General features: G+C 49.3%; 2 protein-coding genes across 2 annotated transcripts; both read left to right on the top strand.

Moving 5' to 3' along the window:
- Nucleotides 1–35: 35 nt before the first annotated feature.
- On the top strand, nucleotides 36–5,519 carry PEX11A (peroxisomal biogenesis factor 11 alpha). The gene is made up of 3 exons (XM_020781691.3): nucleotides 36–171; nucleotides 3,238–3,353; nucleotides 4,407–5,519. Exons 1-3 carry the CDS (start codon nucleotides 47–49, stop codon nucleotides 4,973–4,975), a joined length of 810 nt encoding a protein of 269 aa, XP_020637350.3. The 5' UTR covers nucleotides 36–46; the 3' UTR covers nucleotides 4,976–5,519.
- Nucleotides 5,520–11,780: 6,261 nt separating this feature from the next.
- Nucleotides 11,781–18,236, top strand: PLIN1 (perilipin 1). The gene is made up of 5 exons (XM_020781682.3): nucleotides 11,781–12,683; nucleotides 12,798–13,050; nucleotides 14,545–14,711; nucleotides 16,751–16,990; nucleotides 17,571–18,236. The coding sequence occupies exons 2-5, from the start codon at nucleotides 12,855–12,857 to the stop codon at nucleotides 17,916–17,918; spliced, it is 951 nt and encodes a 316-aa protein (XP_020637341.3). The 5' UTR covers nucleotides 11,781–12,683; nucleotides 12,798–12,854; the 3' UTR covers nucleotides 17,919–18,236.
- Nucleotides 18,237–21,049: the final 2,813 nt, after the last annotated feature.

Raw genomic sequence — 21,049 nt, 5'->3', positions numbered from 1 at the left:
AGGGTGGGGGCGTGGCTTCCTCTTGCCCCGCCCCCCTCCTCAGCTGATGGCCCGCTCTCTTGGGAGTTCCGGTCCGCGTTTGATCCCAGGCTGGCCGGCCCTGCGGGAAAGGATGATGGAGGAGTTTGTGCGGTTCACGAACCAGACCCAGGGACGGGAGCGGCTTTTTCGGTGAGGGGGAGGGAGAGTAAGGAGGGGATTGGGGCCGGATCGCGGGTGGGTCGGTGGGTCTTTCCCTCCCACCTCCAAAATAAAAACTTTTGGGAAGAAATAAAAACTTTTGGACAAAAATAAAAACTTTTGGAAACTTTTGAAACTGTACTTCCCTAGCGTCTCAACGGGCCGATTCCTTTGAACCTCCGCTGCTCAGCGCGCGGAGAAGTTACTTTTTTGTAATAACCGTTCCCCAAATCTTCCTGTCTCTCATGCAGCCAGATTTTTTTTTTACTCTGCTCTCCCTGGCTTGAAACTTGGCGAAGTCCAGGCGCAAATCAGAAGAAGCGGAGGAAAATCCAAACTTCCGAATTCACATTTTTTAAACTTTTTTTTACCCTGCCTTGATTATTAATTAAATAGAGCATGAAACGACCCACACAGCGCTTCGCTTAAGTTTTTTTCCCCCCCAGCATCTGTTTGAGATTGATCGCTGAAATATAGATACACTTGTAAGATGAATTTACAAACAAAAATATGTAAGCAAAACATTTTGGCTTGGGCTTCTTCACTGGGTCTGAACAAAAGGCATGTTGCTTTTATTGAAGCAACTGAAGAAGGCAGAAGTTGAAACTCTGGTAAATCACTCCTATAAGCATATGCATGTTTATAGATATTTAGGTTTGTAAGTCATTCTAATAAGCCCATTTATTCAGTACAAATAGGGCCTTAGAAGGACACACATAATAGATAGTATTGGACCCTTGCTGTTTCTCAGGCTTTCTGTGTGACATCTAAGACCCAAAATACAAGGAAGAAGGAGGTGTGGAGGGAAGAAAGGAGGCAAAGACAATAATTGTAATCAAATTGGATCAAAGTCCATTAATGGCAAACTAAAAGTATCTTTGCCTACCTGTGGATTTTGGGGGTTTAGATGTTGTTTGAATGACCCATGTAACCTCATACTCCTTTTCTGGATTTGCTCCGAAAAATTCAGAAGGAGTCGCACGTGATCTAAATGCTGCCATGATGTGTGTGTGTATGTTTTTAAATTAATGCAGTTTTTGGCAACTGGATTAATAGAACTATGGCTTCCAAGCCGTGGGATGTGATGGATCTCTTTTATTTGGCAAAATCTGGCCAGATACTGGGATTTCTGCATCTCCCTCCCAAACCCCCCAGTTTTGTACCATCAGTAAGAAGAAGAGTTCCAGAGATGATGACTCGTTTATTGGTTTGATTAAAGTGGGTTTCAAGGAGGCCTCCGATGAAATAACAATTATTCGCCTAAACGAAGTTGCCGAGCCAAACTAGAGTCGGCGGTTGAACTAATCGGACTTGCATACGTGTGGGGCTGTTACTCAGAAACAGATTCAAGAGGTCTCCTCTTGTTCAGGGTGGCAGTTGAGTTTCAAGCCATCTTTCCAACTGCCACTACTGTGGATCGTGACAGTTTGAAGCATGACTGACAGGGGGAAGAGAAAGACAGGGAAACAGTATTTCTATTGTTCAGTGAACAGAAGCAAAAATCTAAGCCGGGAAGGGAGGCAGACGAATCCCAGTGGGTGTGTAGGATTTGCACAACGGCCGGTGCTGGGAGTTGAACTGGTCTGGCAGATTAAATCCCCGGCCTTGCCTTCAAGGACTGGAGTTTCGAAACTACCGACAGGGCCGAGCCACATACCATCTACGCCCCCGCCGTCTTCTGGAGGATAGTTAGGAAATCATCTGCTGGGACCAGCCTGCACTTGTGCAATAGCTACAAGACTCTTAAGAACCTGCTGGCATATCTTTCCACGGAGGGGGTGAGGCTGCAGGGGGCATCTCTGAATGAGTTGATGTTCTGGCCTCCACGGCTTTCCAACCACAAATCCTGTCTAGATGGATAAGTTGTGGGAGGAACATACTATGAGGCCGGGATGGGGACTTAAGTCATGGGACTCGCTGTCAATTCAGGTTTAAGTCACACCAGTGACTCAATTTGTGTTTCTCTCCCCCCCCCATGATTCGAACTCAAAACTCACCCACTCCTCCCTTTTTTCTGGCTAAAAAGCTTATTTTCAGTAGGGACATGGACCAAAGACTCAGACTTGGAGCTTAGACAGGATACAGGGAGATGTTTTGGAAAAAAATAACACCCCAAATACCCCAGAGATGATAGGCGATTGCGGAATTCTGTTTCAGAACCACAGAATGAATTCTGCCCTCAGAAATCTCCTCCCCGTGGGGTCAAACGGCAACTCTTCCATCAATCCTTCTAATTATATGTCTGGATACACCAAGACATTCCTTTGACGTGTCCCCATTGAACCCCCAAAGTAGTTCACGGATGGAAGGGATTTAAAAACAGCACCTAAAAAGAAGCAGACTGCATGCACCCTATCCCTCCCACATTTGGGATGAGAAGCAGATTTGAAATTGTTTGCACACTGAACTTGTCCCTGGACTGCAGCAAAGTTAGCAGGGTTTTGGATTTAGCAATTCCACATTGCATTTCCCCCCCCTCACTTACACTGCTCCCGAGAGATACAATAATGCAACCCTATTTGGGTTTACAGCTTGTGTGGGGTCCTGGGTGGAATGGCAGACTAGTATTTGAGAGACCTGAGTTCAAATCCCTGCCTTAGCTGTGGAAACTCCCTGTGAGGCCAGTTGCACCGGTCGATCACTCTTTGAACAACACGTGTATTTTGAAAACCTTATTAGGGTCCTCTTAAGCCCGAAGCAGCAGAACCGCGCGTAACTCCGTCATCCAGCTTATTTAGAAACATTTAAGCTTCCGTACTCTTCCCCTAAAGATTGCAAACAGATGCACGTCAGGAACTGGTTTATAATATAGACTTGTATGTGATTTCCCCCCCTTTTTTTTGCTGGAGTAGCCTGAAATTCAGCAATATGAAATTGCATGCAAGGTGTTATTGTAAGGAAAGGCCCCGGAGGCCGAGGCTGTTCCTGCCTTATCAGGCAGCCCGTAGAGACGCCCCTTTTCCTTACACCTCCATTTTGTCCTCCTCGGTTCGGTTACAAGCCTGCCTTCGCTCGGGAGATGAACCGCCCTGTCTGTGTTTTCCTGCCCCTCTCCAGGGCCGCGCAGTATTCGTGCATGCTGCTTCACTACCTCCTGGAGCAAAATCCCGGACGAGAGGAAGTGGTGATGAAGCTCAAGCGTCTGGAGTCGAACATGAGTTCGGGCCGAAAACGTAAGCGGGTTGCTTTCCAAGAACTTTCTAAGGAGGAGGAGGAGGAGGAGCAGGAAGAAGGCCATGGGTGGCCTCCAGAACTGGTGGGTGGGGGAAGCTGCTTACTGCGGTGTAAGCCCCACTGCACTGATGGGTTGGTGGGGAATCCCTGGTTGGAGGGAGCCCGCCGGGTTTTGCTTCAGTGTCCCATGATTGTCAGACTGGGAGACGGGGGTTCGAACCCACACTCAGCCATGGTGCTCGCTAGACAACATCTTAGGTAGATCTACCTCGTAGGGGTGTGGTGAGGATAACAATATTTATTTATTTATTATACTTATATCCTGCCCATCTAGTCTTTGACTACTCTGGGCAGCTCACAACAAGTGGAATTAAAAAAAACAATTAAAACATAACAACAATTGACAACAATAAACAATCATTCAAGGTGGGAGGAAAAGGGAAAAATAGATCAATGGGGGAAGACGAGAAGGATAAGCTCATGGGAGAAAAGAATGGGCTTTCAAGGTGAATAAATGCTCTAGTGTATGAATAGGGACAGTAATGTGCTGTGTGTAAAGTCCTAAAACTTTGCACTCCTTTGAGCAAAACAGGTCTGAATTTTTTTATCCGTTCATGGTACGTTCTGGGATGTGCCCAACTGGGCCTTTTTTCTTTCTTTACTCCCTTTTAATTGGTCATCCTACTTCAGATCAACTCTTGAGACATGACTGTTGGTTTGGTTTTTGCAATTTCCCTGGGGATCTTAATGATCTCGTCTCCCAAAGCTTCAGTGAGCAGGAACAGTGGCATTGCTCGCTTGCTTGGGGATTTTTGCACCAGCAGCGGAGGTAACAGAGGTAAGAGCCCTGCCTGTGATTGGTCCAGATGGTCTCTGGTCACGGAAGTCCCGCCGGCTGCTATTGGCTGAGCTGCTCTGACCCCATCGAGGGCAGGCAGAAGAAAGGACCGGTCACCCCCGTCCTGGAGTATTTCATAGGTAGCTTGTTTAATTCCTTGGACCTTTGTCCTCCTCAGAGGGGATCTCCTAAACCATCCTGGCTTCCCTTGCAGTGTTCCGGCTTGGCAACACGGTCCACGCCATTGTGGCTGCCAGGCAAGCCACCCAGTTGCCGAATCTCGTCCCGCGCTTCTGCCTGGTGGCCTCCAACCTGAACCGGGCCCTCTACTTCGTCTGCGACACCGTCTTGTGGCTCGTGAGCATGGGTTTCTTCTCAGACGTCGACCAGAAGAAGTGGCGGCGCCGGGCGACCAAGTGCTACTATTATTCTTTGGTGATGAACCTGGCCGAGGACGCGTACGAACTCGGCTGGCGCATGGAGCGGGCGGCGCGAACGGAGGCACCGGGAAAGGAGAGAGATGATCAGGGCCAGAGAATCCAGGCCTTGTCTCCCCGAGTGACGGGAGGACTCCAGCCTCTTCTCTCGTTCTTCTACTTCACCTTGAAGGACCACCCTCCCCTCTTGCTGGACGTGGTGAAGAACCTTTGTGATCTCTCCAGTCCGCTGAATGAATTGGGACTCTATAAGACCAACGCCGGCGTCCTTGGGCTCTGCGGCCTGATCTCTTCCGTCATTGGGATCCTGACAGTCACCAAACCACACCTGAAGCTGAAACCTTGACTCTGGACCTTCTCCGATGGCCTCTTCTCTTGGAGAGCAGCTACTCCCTCTCCATCCAGGCTGCTTGACTTCTGCAACCGGATCCGTCTCCTCTCGTTCCTTCGACTCCTGCCGAATAGGAGAGTGTTGCTTGGAGGCCGTCGTTCTGGGACAAGAGGAGGGTGTGGTCAGTGAGGGCTGATAAAAGACTACGCAAACCATCCGCTGGACTATACAACAGAAAAAGCAAAAAAAAAAAAAAAAGGAGCTGTAACTGGCTTCAAGATTTAAGTTTGAATGTTGAGAAAAAGTGATGTCTTAATTTTGTAGGATGTGGTCGTGGACGGCTGTCGGCGAAGGTGTTCATGGATGGCTGTTTAAAAAAAAAGTTGAACACCATCTCCTTTGAACTATATAACAGTGAAAAAGGTTACACAACTGTCGCCAGCCTCCAGATTTCCGTCTGAATGTAGGGGATAAATATGATGTGTCTCCATGAAGGGGACCCACATGACTGAGGAGATGTGGCGGGTAGAGGCAGACAGTAAAAAACATCTGTAATTCTTGCATTGGAACGAGCGGCTTCTTCGTCTGTGTCCTCTTCTTGCCTCTGGCCTTGTTTTGTAAGAGGGTGGCCGGGGCGTGCCGGGTCCCAGAGCTTTGCACAATTCTGAGTTCGAGGCGAGAGTTAGACAACGGAGAGAACGGAGCCCCATGGGAAGGGAAGCCCGGCCTATCTAGCCAGCTTTTCTCCTGTTGTTTCTTCTCGTCAAACGCATTTTGGGGGGGGGGATTTAAACTAGAACTTGTGTGGGCTTTGGTTAAGCAAGCGGAGTGGAACGAGCCACAAAGCAAGATCCATTTGCTGTTTGGATTGGTGAGGCTGAAGCCTTTAAATCCCGCTGTCAGGGTTGAGGCAGAGCAGGCTGTGGGCGAAACCTCGATCCTCACAGAGGCTTTTGCATCGTTTTATTTCCTACAAGGTTTCTTTTCCGGTGTCTTTTGTCCCAGAATCTGTCTGCTAAATGGCACCGCTAGCTCTTCCGAGAAAGAAGTGGCCATCTCTCTCTGGGCCTCTGCTCTCAGCCAGGCACCGGGCTGTGGAGGACGCACAAGGCATTTGGCGATCCTTCCTCGGTGGGTGAAAACAATCCCTTCTCAGCTGTGTGAGGGTACTCCCCTCAACTGGCTGCCCTGTTAAGACTACATATCCCACCCTCCCCAGCCAGAAGACTGGTGAAGGCTGGCTACAGTCCAAGCACTGTCAACTTAACTACTCTTAGCTGCTAGGTGGCTCAGGGGTCTAGGCCTCTGTCTGGGGAGCCAGAGGTTGGGAGTTTGAATTCCCCGTGGTGCCCCCTTGAGAGGGGCTGGCCTCAGTGACCCATAAGGTCCCTTCCAGTTCTGCAGTTTGGCAATGATGATTGAAATAGAGGCTCCCAGACTAAGAGGAGGGTTTTTCAAAATCTGTCCGCCTCTGTTCTTGCCTGCAAGGATGAGCAAAGCGGAGGGCGGGAAAGAACCAAAGAGGTACAGAGTTAGGAGATCTGAAATAAACTCCGGTGCGAAAGCGAATTCAAACCATGTCAAAGCCCAGTTTTTTAATGCTATAATGAGAATAATTTATAGGCATATATTCCATTAATCTTTAAACCGAAGTGCTCTACTCCAACCCTTCTATCTAGGACAAAGAGCATTTGTACTGGGATTTTTTTACCCCTTTCCTCCAAGTATGAGGTCTGGCCGGTACCCAGTTCACATGGATGGCCAAGTTCTAGCACGGTGACTGCCCTTTGTCCCTGCTTGTCTGAAGACAACTCCGACTCATTCCCCCAGAGTCAGGAGAGTTCTATTTTCTTCCCTGCTGGATTGCAGGCTTTTTTTTTTTTTTTTTTTTTTTTTTTTTTGCTTCAATCCGTGGCAAAGATCAAGAATCGGGCGAGGTGCAGAACGAAGGAGTGGGAAATGAAAACAGATGGGCTATAGAAACGGAGGTGCTAAAGAGCAGAGTGAAGAAAGGCGTGAGATCCCATCAGAGGCTTCTGGAGTTGGGGATCCAAAAGGTCATTGAGTCCAACCTCCAGCCTTGCTTGGGTGCCCTCCTCTTTAAAAGTCACCCTTTCAAACAGTGTCTTGGTTAGCATTCCAGTGGAGCGCATTAACAATGGAAGTCTATCATCCGTGACCCAGGACGCCATGGATAAATGGTGCAGGACAGCCAAACCTGGGGAATTGGGGTCATGGCTACCAACTATCTCAAATGGGGCTCTGAAACAATGAATCTATGGTTTACCATAAAAACCAAATGACTTAAAAGTGAGAGACAAACGCCAAATGTCTCTTGATTGCTGAAGCTCAGAAAGGGGCATGCATTCTTCCCTGGCTGCTTTTTTCTGCTGGGAGGGGGCTTTGTCATTCATACACCTCCCGTCCCACTCTGGCAGGTGGTCTTTTTAAAGGCACAGTCCACACGCAGTTTTATGGGGGGCGGTGTGTGTCACACACCTTGACAAACAAAGCAACACGTTTCACAAACCTGCACCTCAAACGTCTCTTCAGAAATGCAGTGCCAAAATGCACGCTATATAATAAAAAAGAGAGAGAAGCATCAGCGGTGAAGTACCTGTTTTTTTTCTGGCACGTGAGACAAAGCTAAACATTTTTTTTTAAATGAAAGGATGGTGAGGCCTTGAAGACTAAGATTAACTGCAATGTGAGCTTTCCTGGATTATCAGATGATGAAGGACGTGTTTTGCTTTTGGGATCAAAATTGAAGCAACTTTGAAGGGGGTGGTGGGGGGGGAGGTTCACCTGGAAAGGCACACAGAGGTAAACCCCCTGGTTGTACACAGATGGGGTTTTGCTTTGATATTTAGGTGCTTTCTGAATATATATGTTCAATGGGAGCTGACTCAACATGATGGGAATCTCAGTGCCTTCTTACTGAGACATTAGTTTTTCCAGTTCTGGACTCTATCCAGTGTGTGTGTGTGTGTGTGTGTGTGTGTGTGTGTGTGTGTGTGTGTGTCCTGGCTTGTGAAACGAGAAGCCACTGGGTTAGACCCAAGGCCCACGGGATCCAGTGACCTGTTCCCTCAATGCAGTTGCTCTGCCTTAAATACAGAATATAGAAGAAAGTCTGGAAAGCTACCTAGTGTTGTTGGTCACGCCTTCTATCCCACAAACAAGAACGGACGTCTGTCCAGAAGCGATGTGTCTTTCTGGGCCAAAGAAACACGGCGTTCGAGGTGAGGTCACATTTTACGGCTCCAGAGACGTGATTCCAGCAGGTCTCGGTTTCTGATCAATCAGACTTGCTAACAAAGCCTCAGTGGGACCAATTTGAGAACTGAAGCAAAGGTCAGCAAAGGGAAGCTGCGGGAGGTGAGCAAAGTTCCCATTGCGCCAATCCGACCTCTCTCAGCGCTTAAAGAACTCCCTCTGCAAAGGGAAGGCTCTGTGATCTTGGGTGGATGTCGTCTTCAGACCCATGAAAGATAGATCAATCTTTTCCCCCGCTATTCCACTGAGTCCAGAGCAGTGGGGTTAAATTAAAAGGTAAAGGTTCCCCTTGAGATTTAGTCCAGTCGTGTCCGACACTAGGGCGCGGTGCTCATCCCTGTCTCCAAGCCGTAGAGCCAGCGTTTGTCTGTAAACAGTTTCCGTGGTCACGTGGCCAGCGCGACTAGACACAGAACGCCATTACCTTCCCATCGAGGTGGTACCTATTTATCTACTCACATTTTTACATGCTTTCGAACGGCTAGGTTGGCGGGAGCTGGGACAAGCGACGGGAGCTCACTCTGTCACGTGGATTCGATCTTACGACTGCAGGTCTTCTGACCTTGCAGCACAGAGGCTTCTGCGGTTTAACCCGCAGCGCCACCACGTCCCATAGTGGGGTCAAATAAGAGGGCAAATTCCGTTGTCTAGAAGGGGAAAATGTCTTGAAAGTAGCTGTTGTTTTAAGAATGGGGCAGGCAGGCTTGGAGAGCGGTGGATGACTCTTGGTTCCTAGCAAAGGTTGGACCAGAAGCCATCAGGGGGGCTTCAGCCCTGGACTTCCATATGGATTGGGGTTGGTCTAGAGGACCTTATGTGTTCCCTTCAAACTCTGACTGTATGATTCTGTGACCCTGAGTTAGTTGAAGATTCCAGTTGGCCAATATTTTGGAGTTTCTTCAGGTCCCTGGGAGTTCTTTTGCCCAATACCACCGGCGCTTGGCTGGCGATTTGATCTCTTTAGCCAGAAGGTGGAGCTTGCTAGCCTTACTGTCTGAGGCTAGTTTTTCCTCTGTCAGAAGAGTCCCAGGATTGCCACGCTGGTTTCTCCCTCTCTCTCTCTGGCACTCCCTGTTCAAGGCAGCTAGACGGCTGCACCGCCCCGTGAGTACCTGTGCTAATAATGAAGTGGTTGTACAAGGAGGTTGCTGTAGGAATAGAGACGAATCTTCGTGGAGCTGATCTTTGCAATTCACATTACGCTTCGGTGCTGCTGATGCATTTTGCAATGCAAAGATTTGCCTTTGGGATAGACAAGCATAAGGAGCCCCGTGATTCTGAACAGGGGGAAAAGTTGTGTAAAGACATGGTTGGATCACTGAAATCTAGAGCCCTCTGTAACTACTTTTTCACGGGTAGATGGGGCAAAATTTGAAAGCCAGGGAAGGGAAAAAGTTAAGACCTGTCAAGTAGTGTTCGGCCTCTTTAATCTAGAGAAAAGGAACCGGGGGGGGACATGATGGAGGCGTATAAAATTATCCAGGGGATGGATCGAGTGGAGAGAGGGAAGGTCTTTCCCCTCTCAAGCAATGCCAGAACCAGGGGACATCCACTCAAATTGAGTTTTGGGAGAGTGAGAAGAGACCAAAGAAAATATTTCTTGACCCAGCATGTGGAACTCCTTGCCACAGGATGTGGTGATGGCATCTGGCCTAGATGCCTTGAAAAGGGGATTGGGCAGATTCCTGGAGGAAACGTCCATCGCAGATGACAAGCCATGATGGGGATGTCTAATCTCCAGGCCTAAAAGGAAGGGACTTCAAAATGCCAGATGCAGGGGAAGGGGTATCAGGAGACAGGTCTCTCATTGTCTCGTGTGCTCCCAGAGGCATCTGGTGGGGCCACGGTGAGATCCGGGGAGCTGGACTAGATGGGGCCTTGGTCTGATCCAGCAGGGCTCTTCTGCTGTTATGTTCTAAGCAGCTGGAATCTGGAGTTTTCAAATTTCAAGTCTGACTGGTATTATACAACAGATACAAGATTTAATCGAAAGCCTAAGTATCTGTTAAATATCGGTGCAGTATGTATGCTGTTCCTAATGCTGTGTTTTTTTATGTAGTTCTGATGGCATGATTTCTGAGACGTGCAATTGCTTATAATACTGTGTGAAATTTCTTGATCTTGTTCCCAAAGCCCCAATATTGTTGTTGTTGTTACCTGGAAATGCCAAAGACTGAAGCACAGTACTCTCTGTTGTGCATGACTTTACAACATGCAAAAATTACTTAATGCCACAAAGTCACAAGCTTACACCATGTTAGAAAATAATGGTGTGCTCGAACCAGAAAAGTAGTACGTCTAGGTAGTGAAGCAAAAGGTTAGTGCACATATGTACAATGAGGGACAATTAGCCAAATACCTTATGTTATGAAGACACATTGTTTACAATTGATCATTGTTTGATAAGCTAAGCACCAGAAGTATATGGTGCTACAAGGCTTAACTATCAATAACGGAAATGTTGATGATAATTTGCAAACCTACGGATTCCCGGAGGAACAGATATTCTGCAAAGATCCTGCTACTCAAGCTTTTGGGTTCCAGGGTAGTAAGAAATTCTCTGGAAAAGACAATCATGCTGGAAAAGGCTGAAGGCAGCAGGAAAAGATGAGATGGAATGAGTCCCGAAAGGAAAGCCACAAACTTGAGTTGAGGAGGGCAGTGGAGGACAGGGCATTTTGGAGATCCCTTGTTGATGGGGTCACCATAAGTCGGGGGTGTGTGACTTGACAGCACATAACAGCAACAACGTAGTATGGGAGAACAGACATGACATTTAGACTCTTTTCATAGCTTCACAGCAAGACACACTGGGAGAATCTCTGCCACATGAATTCACTCTCTGCGCTTCGGTTTACAGGCTGATGTTGAATGATGGCAAGCCAAGCCAAAGAGGTCATGCAGAACGGGAAAAGCCCCAAGGTACGTACAGTATGCGGGTAAGAAGTCAATGATGATGATTTTGCATTTCAAGAAAAGGTATCCCCCCCCATGTGGCAAATGATGTTTTCCCACTGAAACCCCATCCTTATCTTTCAAGTGGAGCCATAATTACAGCCTCCAGGTCTTTTTTTGGTAGGAATATATATATATATATATATATATATATACAGATGTAACACGAGAGAATAGACCTCCTTAAAGACCAAAGAAGAGAGGACCCCATTCATGGTTTTTCTAGCAGGTGGTGACCTAGAGGAAGTGTTGGCCTTTGTACTTGTGTGGGTGTGTCTGTGTGTTTGTGTGCAGGTCAAATGAACCCCCCTTACCCGTCTTCCTCCTTCAACAGGAAAGCCATGCCTGGCAGAGGCTCCTGGACTTACCTGTGGTCCGTTCTGCATGGATCAACCTCCAGAGGTTCTGCGTCATCACCAAAGAGGTCCACCCCTTGATGGCCACCGTGTGGGAAGCCTATGAGTGGGGCCTCCGGAGAGCCAGCTCCTTGGCCACCTGGAGCGTCAGGCCCGTTGTACAGAAGCTTGAACCTCAGCGTAAGGGGTGTCTGAGGGAGGGAACCATGTCTGAGGAGACGGCTATGGTTGCCCCAGTCCAAAAGCACCCCACATCGGCTTCAAAGAGGGGACGGGGCCCTGGCACAGTTTAGGACCGACCCCTCTTTTCGATTGCAAGCCACCTCCTCGTTCAGGACTCTGGACAGCGCCAGGAGAGTCGCCCTGGAGTCCATTTCGAGTTTGCATGGGAACGCTAAAGCAGCTATTGTTTTCGTTTCCCACAAGGCTCTGGGGCAATGTGACATGGACAGGGGCATTCTGGGAAATTAAAATGACTGGGTGTAATTTGAAGAAACACTCTAGCCTCCTCCTCCTAATCAGTTCCCCCTCCCAAGCCAAATGACAAGGGGGGGGGGGGTCCCATCATGGTTATCCAACCTGGTTCTGTCTTCTCTCTTCCTCATCCTTCAGTAAAACAGAAGATGGGAGCACTCAATGTTAATTAAGCTAAGAGGCACTGATCCTTCCAGCCTCCTCTCCTCCATCCAAGGTTTTCTTCTTACAGCCTGGCTCTCTCCTAGCATTGGAGAGCCCCTCTTTTAGGGACAGCTTGTGAAGAAACAAGGCAGACCCCAAATATCTATGCATGCCCCCCTCCAGTGCTGAAAACAGCATCCTTCTGAACTTTGATTTCAGGAGAATATCCATTTTCCTCTGTAAATGATCTGTCTACTTCCTGATTTATATAAGTCGCGGGCTGGGCAGGTACTTAATTACAGAAATGCAGCATCTTCCTGGGGTGGGGGAAAGGCTCCCAAAGGTTTCTCAGGTGTCCAGAAAAGATTTTGGGGGTGCACAAGGAATTCTGTTGGTGGCTACATCCTGTTTGATAGCCTCTCTCCTTTGGTTCAGTCGCAGTGGCCAATCATCTCGCTTGTCAAGGTTTGGATCACCTGGAAGAGAGGATTCCTGCCCTGCACCAGCCTATAGAGAAAGTAAGGGATGCTCATAAGGACCGGCCTCATCAAATTTGCCCCCCAAGTCTGGTCCGTTGACCGTTGGCAGGAGGTCCCTCCATGGTTCATTTTTGTTGACCTTTCCTCTCGTAGGTGACAGCAGATCTGAAGGAGACCATCTCCGCCCTCATCCGTAATGCCACGCACGCCATGGCAGATTTCTTCAACCGCCTCCGGGGAGCGGCTTCTGACAGCTACGAGCAGTCAGAGACCATCATGAAGGACACCATGGAGCACGTGAGAAGAAGCCGAGTGAGCGTGGCCGCTGAAGCTGGAATAGATGCTGCCATGGGCAAGCTGGAGAATGTCATCGACTTCTTCCTTCAAAAGGCTGAGGAGCAATCAGGTACTGGCCCTGCCTGTGGACAATCTCAGGTCCCGGATGCACCCACGTGAGGAACCCAGGTTGCCCCATCCCTGAAGCCCTGGCCTAGAAGAAATAGAAGTAGAGACCCATCTATTGTTCTATGCACCCACGGTCACCAAATCATGAGATGCCCATCCGTCCTGATGCTTCTCTGCACCAGAGGGCTGGCACGATGTAGGCAGCAATTCCCAGCCTTGAGTGCCCAGATTGTCTTGGGCTGCAGCTCTCTCTAAGTCAGAATAGACTCAACGGCATATGATGATGATTATTTTGATATTAACCATAAGCGTAGTCACAGTTCTTGCTTTGTCATCCTCTTGTTTTCTTGCTCTCATGCATCTTGTTCAGCTGGAGATCCTGGTTAATATCAAGCCCTGCTTTCAGGCTCAAGCTGGGTCTTCTCAAACACCCGAAACAAACTGGAGTTAGGATCTCTATGCAAGAATCCTGAACACAGGTTTTTCCATTTCCATTTCCTTGCTTGCTTGCTTGCTTGCTTGCTTGCTTCTTTCTTTCTTTCTTTCTTTCTTTCTTTCTTTCTTTCTTTCTTTCTTTCTTTCTTTTTCTTGAGCTGCATCAGACTTAACTATGCATTGGTTTATTGTCAAAGGTGCTGGAAGGCAATGCTTCCACCAGACGGCACCAGAGAGACACTTTGGTCACTCAGTTTTCTAGGTACTTATTAGAACTCAATTCACACTATTTATTTGTTTATTTGTTTTTAATATGCACCATAAATAGCAAAGTTCTCCTTCATGCAATTGGAAATGAATCTGAAGCCTAGAATAAAGGGTCATTTAACTGAGCTTTGCTAAGAGTATAAATAAAAATCACGCTTCTGTGCAAATTTCGGAAAACTGGGCAGCCGGTGGGTGAAAAAAATAGAAGAACAATACGACACCCCCCACCACCAAAAGAGAGAGAGAAAGGAGAAAAAAAAAAAGAATTATGGCATCTGTGCATTAACAGATTTATTTTTGTGTGTACTTTTGCGGGAACAAGCTGGTCTCAAGACATGCTCCTTTTCTGCACATGGAAAAAATTTGCATTTTGTGCAAAACACACATTTATTCACTCTTAATTTTTGAAATGCCTCGTCTTTTTGCTCTTCCATAGGAGTGGGCAACCTTAAAAGTGGCTGGCATTTCCCTCCCCCATACGATGTTTCTGGGTGTTTAGACCCTTCTTTTTGTTAGATCCAGCTAGCCAACCAGCCCACCTGCCCACTCGCTCCCTAGTGCATATCACTCTCTGGATGGTTTACAACGGAGCGTTCAGTTAAACAGAATGCAATATAATATAATCGCACAATTTACAAAAACAATCATGATTCCCATTCCGCCAACAACCCGACTGAAATAAAAACTGACAATAAAACAGCTAAAGACCTCAAGTTAATATTCATAAAATTAATAGTAAAAATGAATGAATTTTCTTGCTCATCTCTCCTCTCCTTTCTCTTTTCTCTTGTAGTTCACGAGCCCACAGGGTCCTCAAAAGGGGAATCTCCCACCACCCTCTTTGGGAAAGCAAGCGCCTTCGCGGGGGCTGTTTGCCGGCATGTGTACGAACAAACGTGGCAGACCATCCAGGTAGCCACAGGCAGAGGGTGGGCAATGGCTACAAGGATCCCTGGTCTGGTAAGGAGCCTTGGCTACAATTCTATTAGCTCTGGAGAGATTGCTCTCTCGGCCACCACCTCCTTCCTGAATGCAGTGCAAAGTGGCCAGGTTTTTTTAATTTATTTATTATTTGTTTGTTAGATTTACGTCTCGCTTTTCCCTTTCTCCTCTGCACGTTGGGTCGGATAGGAAGTCAGTGGCCCACTAAGTTTCATGCCTGTGCATGGACTTGAACCCAGATCTTCCACGTCCCGTCCCGTCCCGACCGTCTGAAATGCTGCCCCCTTGGGGAAGGACATGGTGCCAGGCTTTCTAGTCTCCCAGAGCGGGAATAAAATAATAAATGTAAATAAAATAATAAAGAAACAAATAAAATTTCTTGCCCGTTTCCTCCCCGTGTGGGTGGATCTCAGTTGGGACGAGAACCCTCCACGTTTCCTTGAAAGCCAAAAAAAAACCAAGACCAGGATTTCCGACACGTTGAGTCAGCTTTTCTCAGTTGGAGGGCAGACTTTTGATCTCTAGGAATGCTGCTGCCTGTATCTTGGGGTCATCATCTCACACTGGGGCTAAAAAGACTGGATTATAAATAAAGCAGAGAAATGAAAAATAAATAAGGTTACTTTTAGTTCCCTCTCCCTCTCCACTGATTTATGGCCTCTATTAATGTCCTTCCTGAAGCCACAGAGTCTCCCTCGATACCCCGATATCGAAGGGGAGGAAGACCACGCACCGTCCTCCCCAGAGTCTGCCTTCTGACATTCTGGGGCTTCAATGCATGGGAACCATCCGTGGCTAGACTCTCATAGCCCCTTCCCCTCTGGGGGGTGGGGGGCTTCCTGTTTCTTGGTTATTTGTCTCCAGGGAATGGCGCTTAGCTCCAAGCACCACCAGGAACGATGCTTTGGGTGTCTCACCGGATTCCGGTTGCAGCCCCTTAACAGCCAGGATTAAGCCATTTTCCAAAGAGGTGGGGGTGCTCAGTTAGTTTGCTGCAGCCACACACACCCCAAGAAAAGAGTCATCTTATGGAGCTCCTTAAAGACAAACACTCAGATTATGTCACGCCATGGCCGGCCCTGACAATAGGCAGAGAGAGTCAGTTGCCTCAGGCGGCAAATACTTGGGGGTGGCAGCAGTTGGAGGAAAGAGCCATGCACCACACAGGGCTCCTTCTCCAGGAGGCGACTTGGAAGAATGGGCAGTTCCCCTGGCAGATCTGGAATGATGCCCTCCAGGCTCCCATTCCTGTTTCAGTTTTCCCTTGAATGTAATCTTGATTCTTCCCACTTCAATTTCCACCTCTCCTCCTGCTTCTCAATGCCGCTTTCTCCCCACTGTTTTCCTTCCTTCCTTCCTTCTATCATCCATCCATCCATCCATCCATCCATCCATCCATCCATCCATCCATCCATCCATCCATCCATCCATCCATCCATCCATCCACTCCTTCCATCCACTCCTTCCTTCCTTCCTTCCTTCCTTCCTTCCTTCCTTCCTTCCTTCCTTCCTTCCTTCCTTCCTTCCTTCCTTCCTTCCTTCCTTCCTTCCTACCTACCTACCTACCTACCTACCTACCTACCTACCTACCTACCTACCTACCTACCTACCTACCTACCTACCTCAAAAGTAGTGCCTGGAGGAAATCAAACCCGGTGCCAGGTTTCCGCAGGCGTTTTCATCCTGCCTTTCATTCACACAATCCAGGGAGAGGAGGAGAAGGAGGAGAAAACTGGAGCTGTCTCCCCATGGGGACCATGGGATTGTTAAACAGGCCTGCCCCAGAATCTCAGATCACGATCACTGACCTCGGAAAGGTCAGCCATCCTGACGCGATGGTCTGGCTCCAGCCAGGGGAAGTCGGGGAGGGAGGTCTGGCGGTTCCTGAAGCAGAAAAATGAAGACTGCTCATCCCGGCTGGGTCAGGTAGAGAAACGTGTGCCTCTGATTTGGCGAAGCCAGTTCTTCCTAGGCAGAGGCCTTGTGATGTCCGCCTAGATCTATTGCAGGCGGGCTTAGTCCACCCGACTCTTCCATGTCCAATCTTCTCCTTTTAGACCGTAAAGGGTTCTCCTGAGCAGCCGCCGTTCCTGGCCAGCCTGGCTCAGAACCTACAGACGGCCTATCTCTCCACCGTTTTGCTCGTGAAGAACGCCCCGTCCCTTGCATGGAACGCCACCGGGCAGCTTCTCCGCGTCTCCTCCTTGCGCGAGGCTGCATCCGAGACGGGAGCAAACCCAGGAATTTTTCAGAGTGTCGTAGTCAAACTCCTGGGATCCGTCTCTCGCTGCATCCGTGTAGGTTACACTGCCTTTCCTCCTTCCTTTAGTAGCGGAAAGGGGAAAGGGGGGCATGAGCAGGGTGGAATGGAAAGAGTTTGGGGGGGGTCTCCATGCCCCTTTTCCCAATGCACTATCCAGCGCTCTCTGTGTGTATTCAAAGGATGTGTGCAGGAGCAAAAGTGTCCATTCCTCTCAAATTGGACCACCCTCTCTCTGATCTGCTCTGACGTGGATGCCTGCCTTGAGCGGGAGGTTGGCCTTGATGGCCTTGGAGGCCCTTTCCCATCTATATGTACACACAACAAGCATACACACAGACAAGCCAGCGTTTTCACACAAACCGCAGGAGGGCACAGAGGTGTGGCCCCGATCCTCCCCCCTCTGATGACTTTGCAAGCACCACTCTGTGGGCAAAGAGTGGGGAGGGAGACTGAACCTAAGGCAGGGCAGTGGGTGAGTCCCTGCTGGGTTTTTTTTTTGGGGGGGGTACGTTCACCTGAGATATTATAAAGCTTGGCTCGGCTCTGCTGAACCCCCCTCTTCTCTGTGTGCCCCCCTCTCTCCATCTACCCCCCCAACCCTTCCATCTCTGTAGCTTCCACAAGCCAAGGAGAAAGCAGAGGACCCACCAGGGTTGACCATGGATCCTCCGGAGTCGACGGGAGAGCAGGCGCCAGCCGCGCTGGTCCCAGAGGGTGGGGCCCCTGGCCAAATACGAGATGCGAGGCGATTAAGCCGTGGCCACTACCCCCTGCCCTTCATCAACCTTGATGACCCTCTGCCCACTCCACAGGCCGTGTCCGGCCCCTCTGCTTTCTCGCCGGACAAGCGGGGGGCTGGCCCTCGGAGATGGAGCGAGGGGCTGTTCCGGCTCAGCCCCGAAGCGATCTATATGAGGGCTCACTACTCCGGCCTCTATGGTGCCACCTTCAAGAAAGACTGAGCTGCTCTCGCACCCCCAAACCTTGCCTTCTAAGCTGCTCTCCTGGTGGGCTTTGTAGACCTCCTTCCGTGTCAATTCTAGCACGTCCCATCTAGCCAAGAAGCCATCCGCGCATGAAACAAGAACAGGAAATTTCATTTCTGAGATGGTGCACTCATTTTTAGATTCTGTTGAGTTGATACCCTGCTTGTGGGCTCAGTTCTCTTGCTGGAAACGATGTAGGAACTGTGAACCTTGATCCGTCTGAGTGTTTAAGCTATGGGCTGCCACCTACGCTCAAGCAGTGTGTTTGTAAATAAACCATACTCGCAAAATGTTGATCGAACTCCACTGATGTTCTATTTCCAAAGAGAAATAAACTTGAGTAAATGCCAGAAAGATAACACAAGATGTTAAATGAAATGAGGAGGAGGATGAAACAGGAGAGAGAGAGATCAAGCTGGCTGATGGTGGTAGGGAAGTCCAAGAAAGTAACTTTTCTAAGCTGTGGCAGAGAGATACGCAAGGCAGTTCCCTAACCGTCATCCAGAGGTAGGCATTGTACCTTTTCAATTTTGAGATTTCTGTTTTTCCTGATGGGAACTTCAGAAGCTTTCATGCGGTGGGACGACGACAGAATATTGATCGTGACTAGAGATGGGTGCAAACCGGTTCGTCCCAGTTCGTCAAGGCGGCAACGCAGGTGATGCTGCTCCCCTCCCTGCCTCCTCTGGCTCAGACAGCCATTCCCCAAGACCAGCTTACTTGCTTTTCCCACCTCCTCGACTGATCTCCCAGTCACGAGCAGGAGCACAGACTTCTCTGCTCCAGCCCTTTTCTCTGAGTAGCAGATCAGCCAAGTGGGTGGGGCAGAGAGAGCCTGAGCCACTGCCAAGACTGGAAGATCAGTTGAGGAGGTGCCAGAAGCAACCATGCCGGGTCTGGTGGGAAGCTGGTTGAGCCAGTTTGTCCTGGTTCATCTCTTTATAAACTGGGACAAACTGGTTCATGCCCGTCTCTAACCATAACCCTCTGAGCCGAGGTTGAGCATCCCATGGATGCACTGCAAGGCTCTGGATCCGATCGTGGTGCTTCTCATGCGTCCTCGTTTCCCCTTTGGCCAGCCCAAAAGAGACGGAGTGTGTTTTCTTTGGACTGGATGGCACCCAATTAACCGATGAGCCAGGAATGAGGGAGGGAGAAAGGAACATGAAGAACACAGGAAGTGGAACGCCGCTCACACGATCCCCTCCATCTGTCCCTAGATGGTCTGTTTTGAACAGTGGCATCAGCCTTCCACGCACACAGGAAGACGTTTTGCTCCCACTCTCGCCTCCTGTGAAACCAGGCATCGCACTGGGGATTGGGCTCAGAACCTGCCAGCGGGCCGTGCGCACTCCGGTGAGTCAACGCTGGAACACTTTGAGCCGCTGCGACATCTCTTTCCTCCTCTGCCCGCTAGCCTTTGCCTCCCCCGTGCTTTAAGGGCCCTGGGCTCCTGCTCTCCGGTAGACCCCCGCAGAGAAGAAGCAAGAAAACAGGAGTTCACGGAAGTGCCGCAGAAGGAATGCGTGGGAGATGCCGTGCCTGCCGCTTCTCCGCCTGCGAATGGAGATGCCAAATGTCACATTACATGGAGCAGATCTCTAGGCTGCTGTCTGGCCACCTGGTTCAGAGACGCCGGAGAACAGCACATCAGAGACCTGAAAGCTAGCACGGTGCATTTTATCAGCCGGCTGGCAGGCAGGCAGGAAGTCCGGAGGTGGTTCAGGAATGGCGTTTGGGTCTCTGGGTCTCCTGCACATCCCTGGGCCATTAAATAACCCTCTGGATTGGGTGTTCTAGGTATGCTTTTTGCAGCAGAAACCCCCTGTTTCTCAAGGAACGGAAATCTGTGGGTGGTTCTGCTTTGTAATGCAGACAGAAAATCACTGGGTCAAAACCCGAGGCTGCTGGGGGCCTGATCCCACAAACTGCCCACTCCACTCCATGATGTTGTTGTTGTTGTTTAGTCGTTAAGTTGTGTCTGACTCTTCGTGACCCCATGGACCAGAGCACGCCAGGCCCTTCTGTCTTCTACTGCCTCCCGGAGTTGTGTCAGGTTCATGTTGGTTGCTTCGCAGACACTGTTCAGCCATCTCATCCTCGGTCGTCCCCTTTCTCCTCCTGCCTTCACACTTTCCCAACAACAGGGTCTTTTCCAGGGAGTCTCCTCTTCTGGCCAAACTACTGTGAAACTCTTTTATGTGAGGTGGTCCAATTTGGTCCAAATGCTGAATAGCTCAAGGGTTTGGACGGAGGTTGGGAGTTTGAATCCTCCCACTGGGGCTCCTTGAGAAGGGCTGGACCCAATGATCCATAGGGTCCCTTCCAGCTCTGCCACTCTAAGATCAATCATCAGCATCATCATAAATCTTCTGTGTCTTTACATGAGACCAGGACTGATGGTTACCCTTTGTATGAGCACAGGACACTTCGAGACAGAAGACTCTCCTCTGATTCTGTTGACCCTTTGCATATAGGATCACCCCTTTTAAAGGAGAAGGCAGAGCTGCCTCTTGAGGGGCCCAGAGAGAAAGTCTAGGGAAAAAAAAGAGCAACATTGACTTCTTGTCTGCTTTTTGTTCTGATTTTTGAGCAGGGGGACAAATGTTCCCAGAAACCCCCCCCCTCCTTGAGGGCCATGTTGCCTGGAGGATTCTGGGGGACAGATTCCAGAAGTCACTTTCCCAAGATTTGCCAGCACAATCCAGACTGGGATGGTTATAACATGGGTTGTTCTCTCTTTCAAAGGCTGGCAAGAATGCCAAAGGTATGACACAACAGGCGCCGTTTGGGTCTTTTGCCATAATTAGCTTTGTTTTGTGTCGGGGAGAAGAGCCTGTGGCTTTTTTTTCACACCATCAGGTTGCACCTCAAGCGATGGAAACTATCTGCACATGGACTTGCCAGCATCTCCAGACAGGCTCCTCTTGACTTCACGGTGGCAAATCATTTGCTGTGCATACAGGATAGGCGGCAGATCCCCACCGTGGTGGTGTAAACCAGGGCCCCCGCAATGATGTTGTCAGTGGCCAGAGAGAACCGTTTATCCAGGCTGATGAGGGACATGACAGAACCGGCCAGCCTAGCAGAGTGACGGCTGTAGGAGA

This window comes from Pogona vitticeps, chromosome 12 (assembly GCF_051106095.1).
Source record: "Pogona vitticeps strain Pit_001003342236 chromosome 12, PviZW2.1, whole genome shotgun sequence".
Taxonomy (NCBI): domain Eukaryota; kingdom Metazoa; phylum Chordata; class Lepidosauria; order Squamata; family Agamidae; genus Pogona; species Pogona vitticeps.
This window is presented reverse-complemented; position numbering and strand designations above follow the sequence as displayed.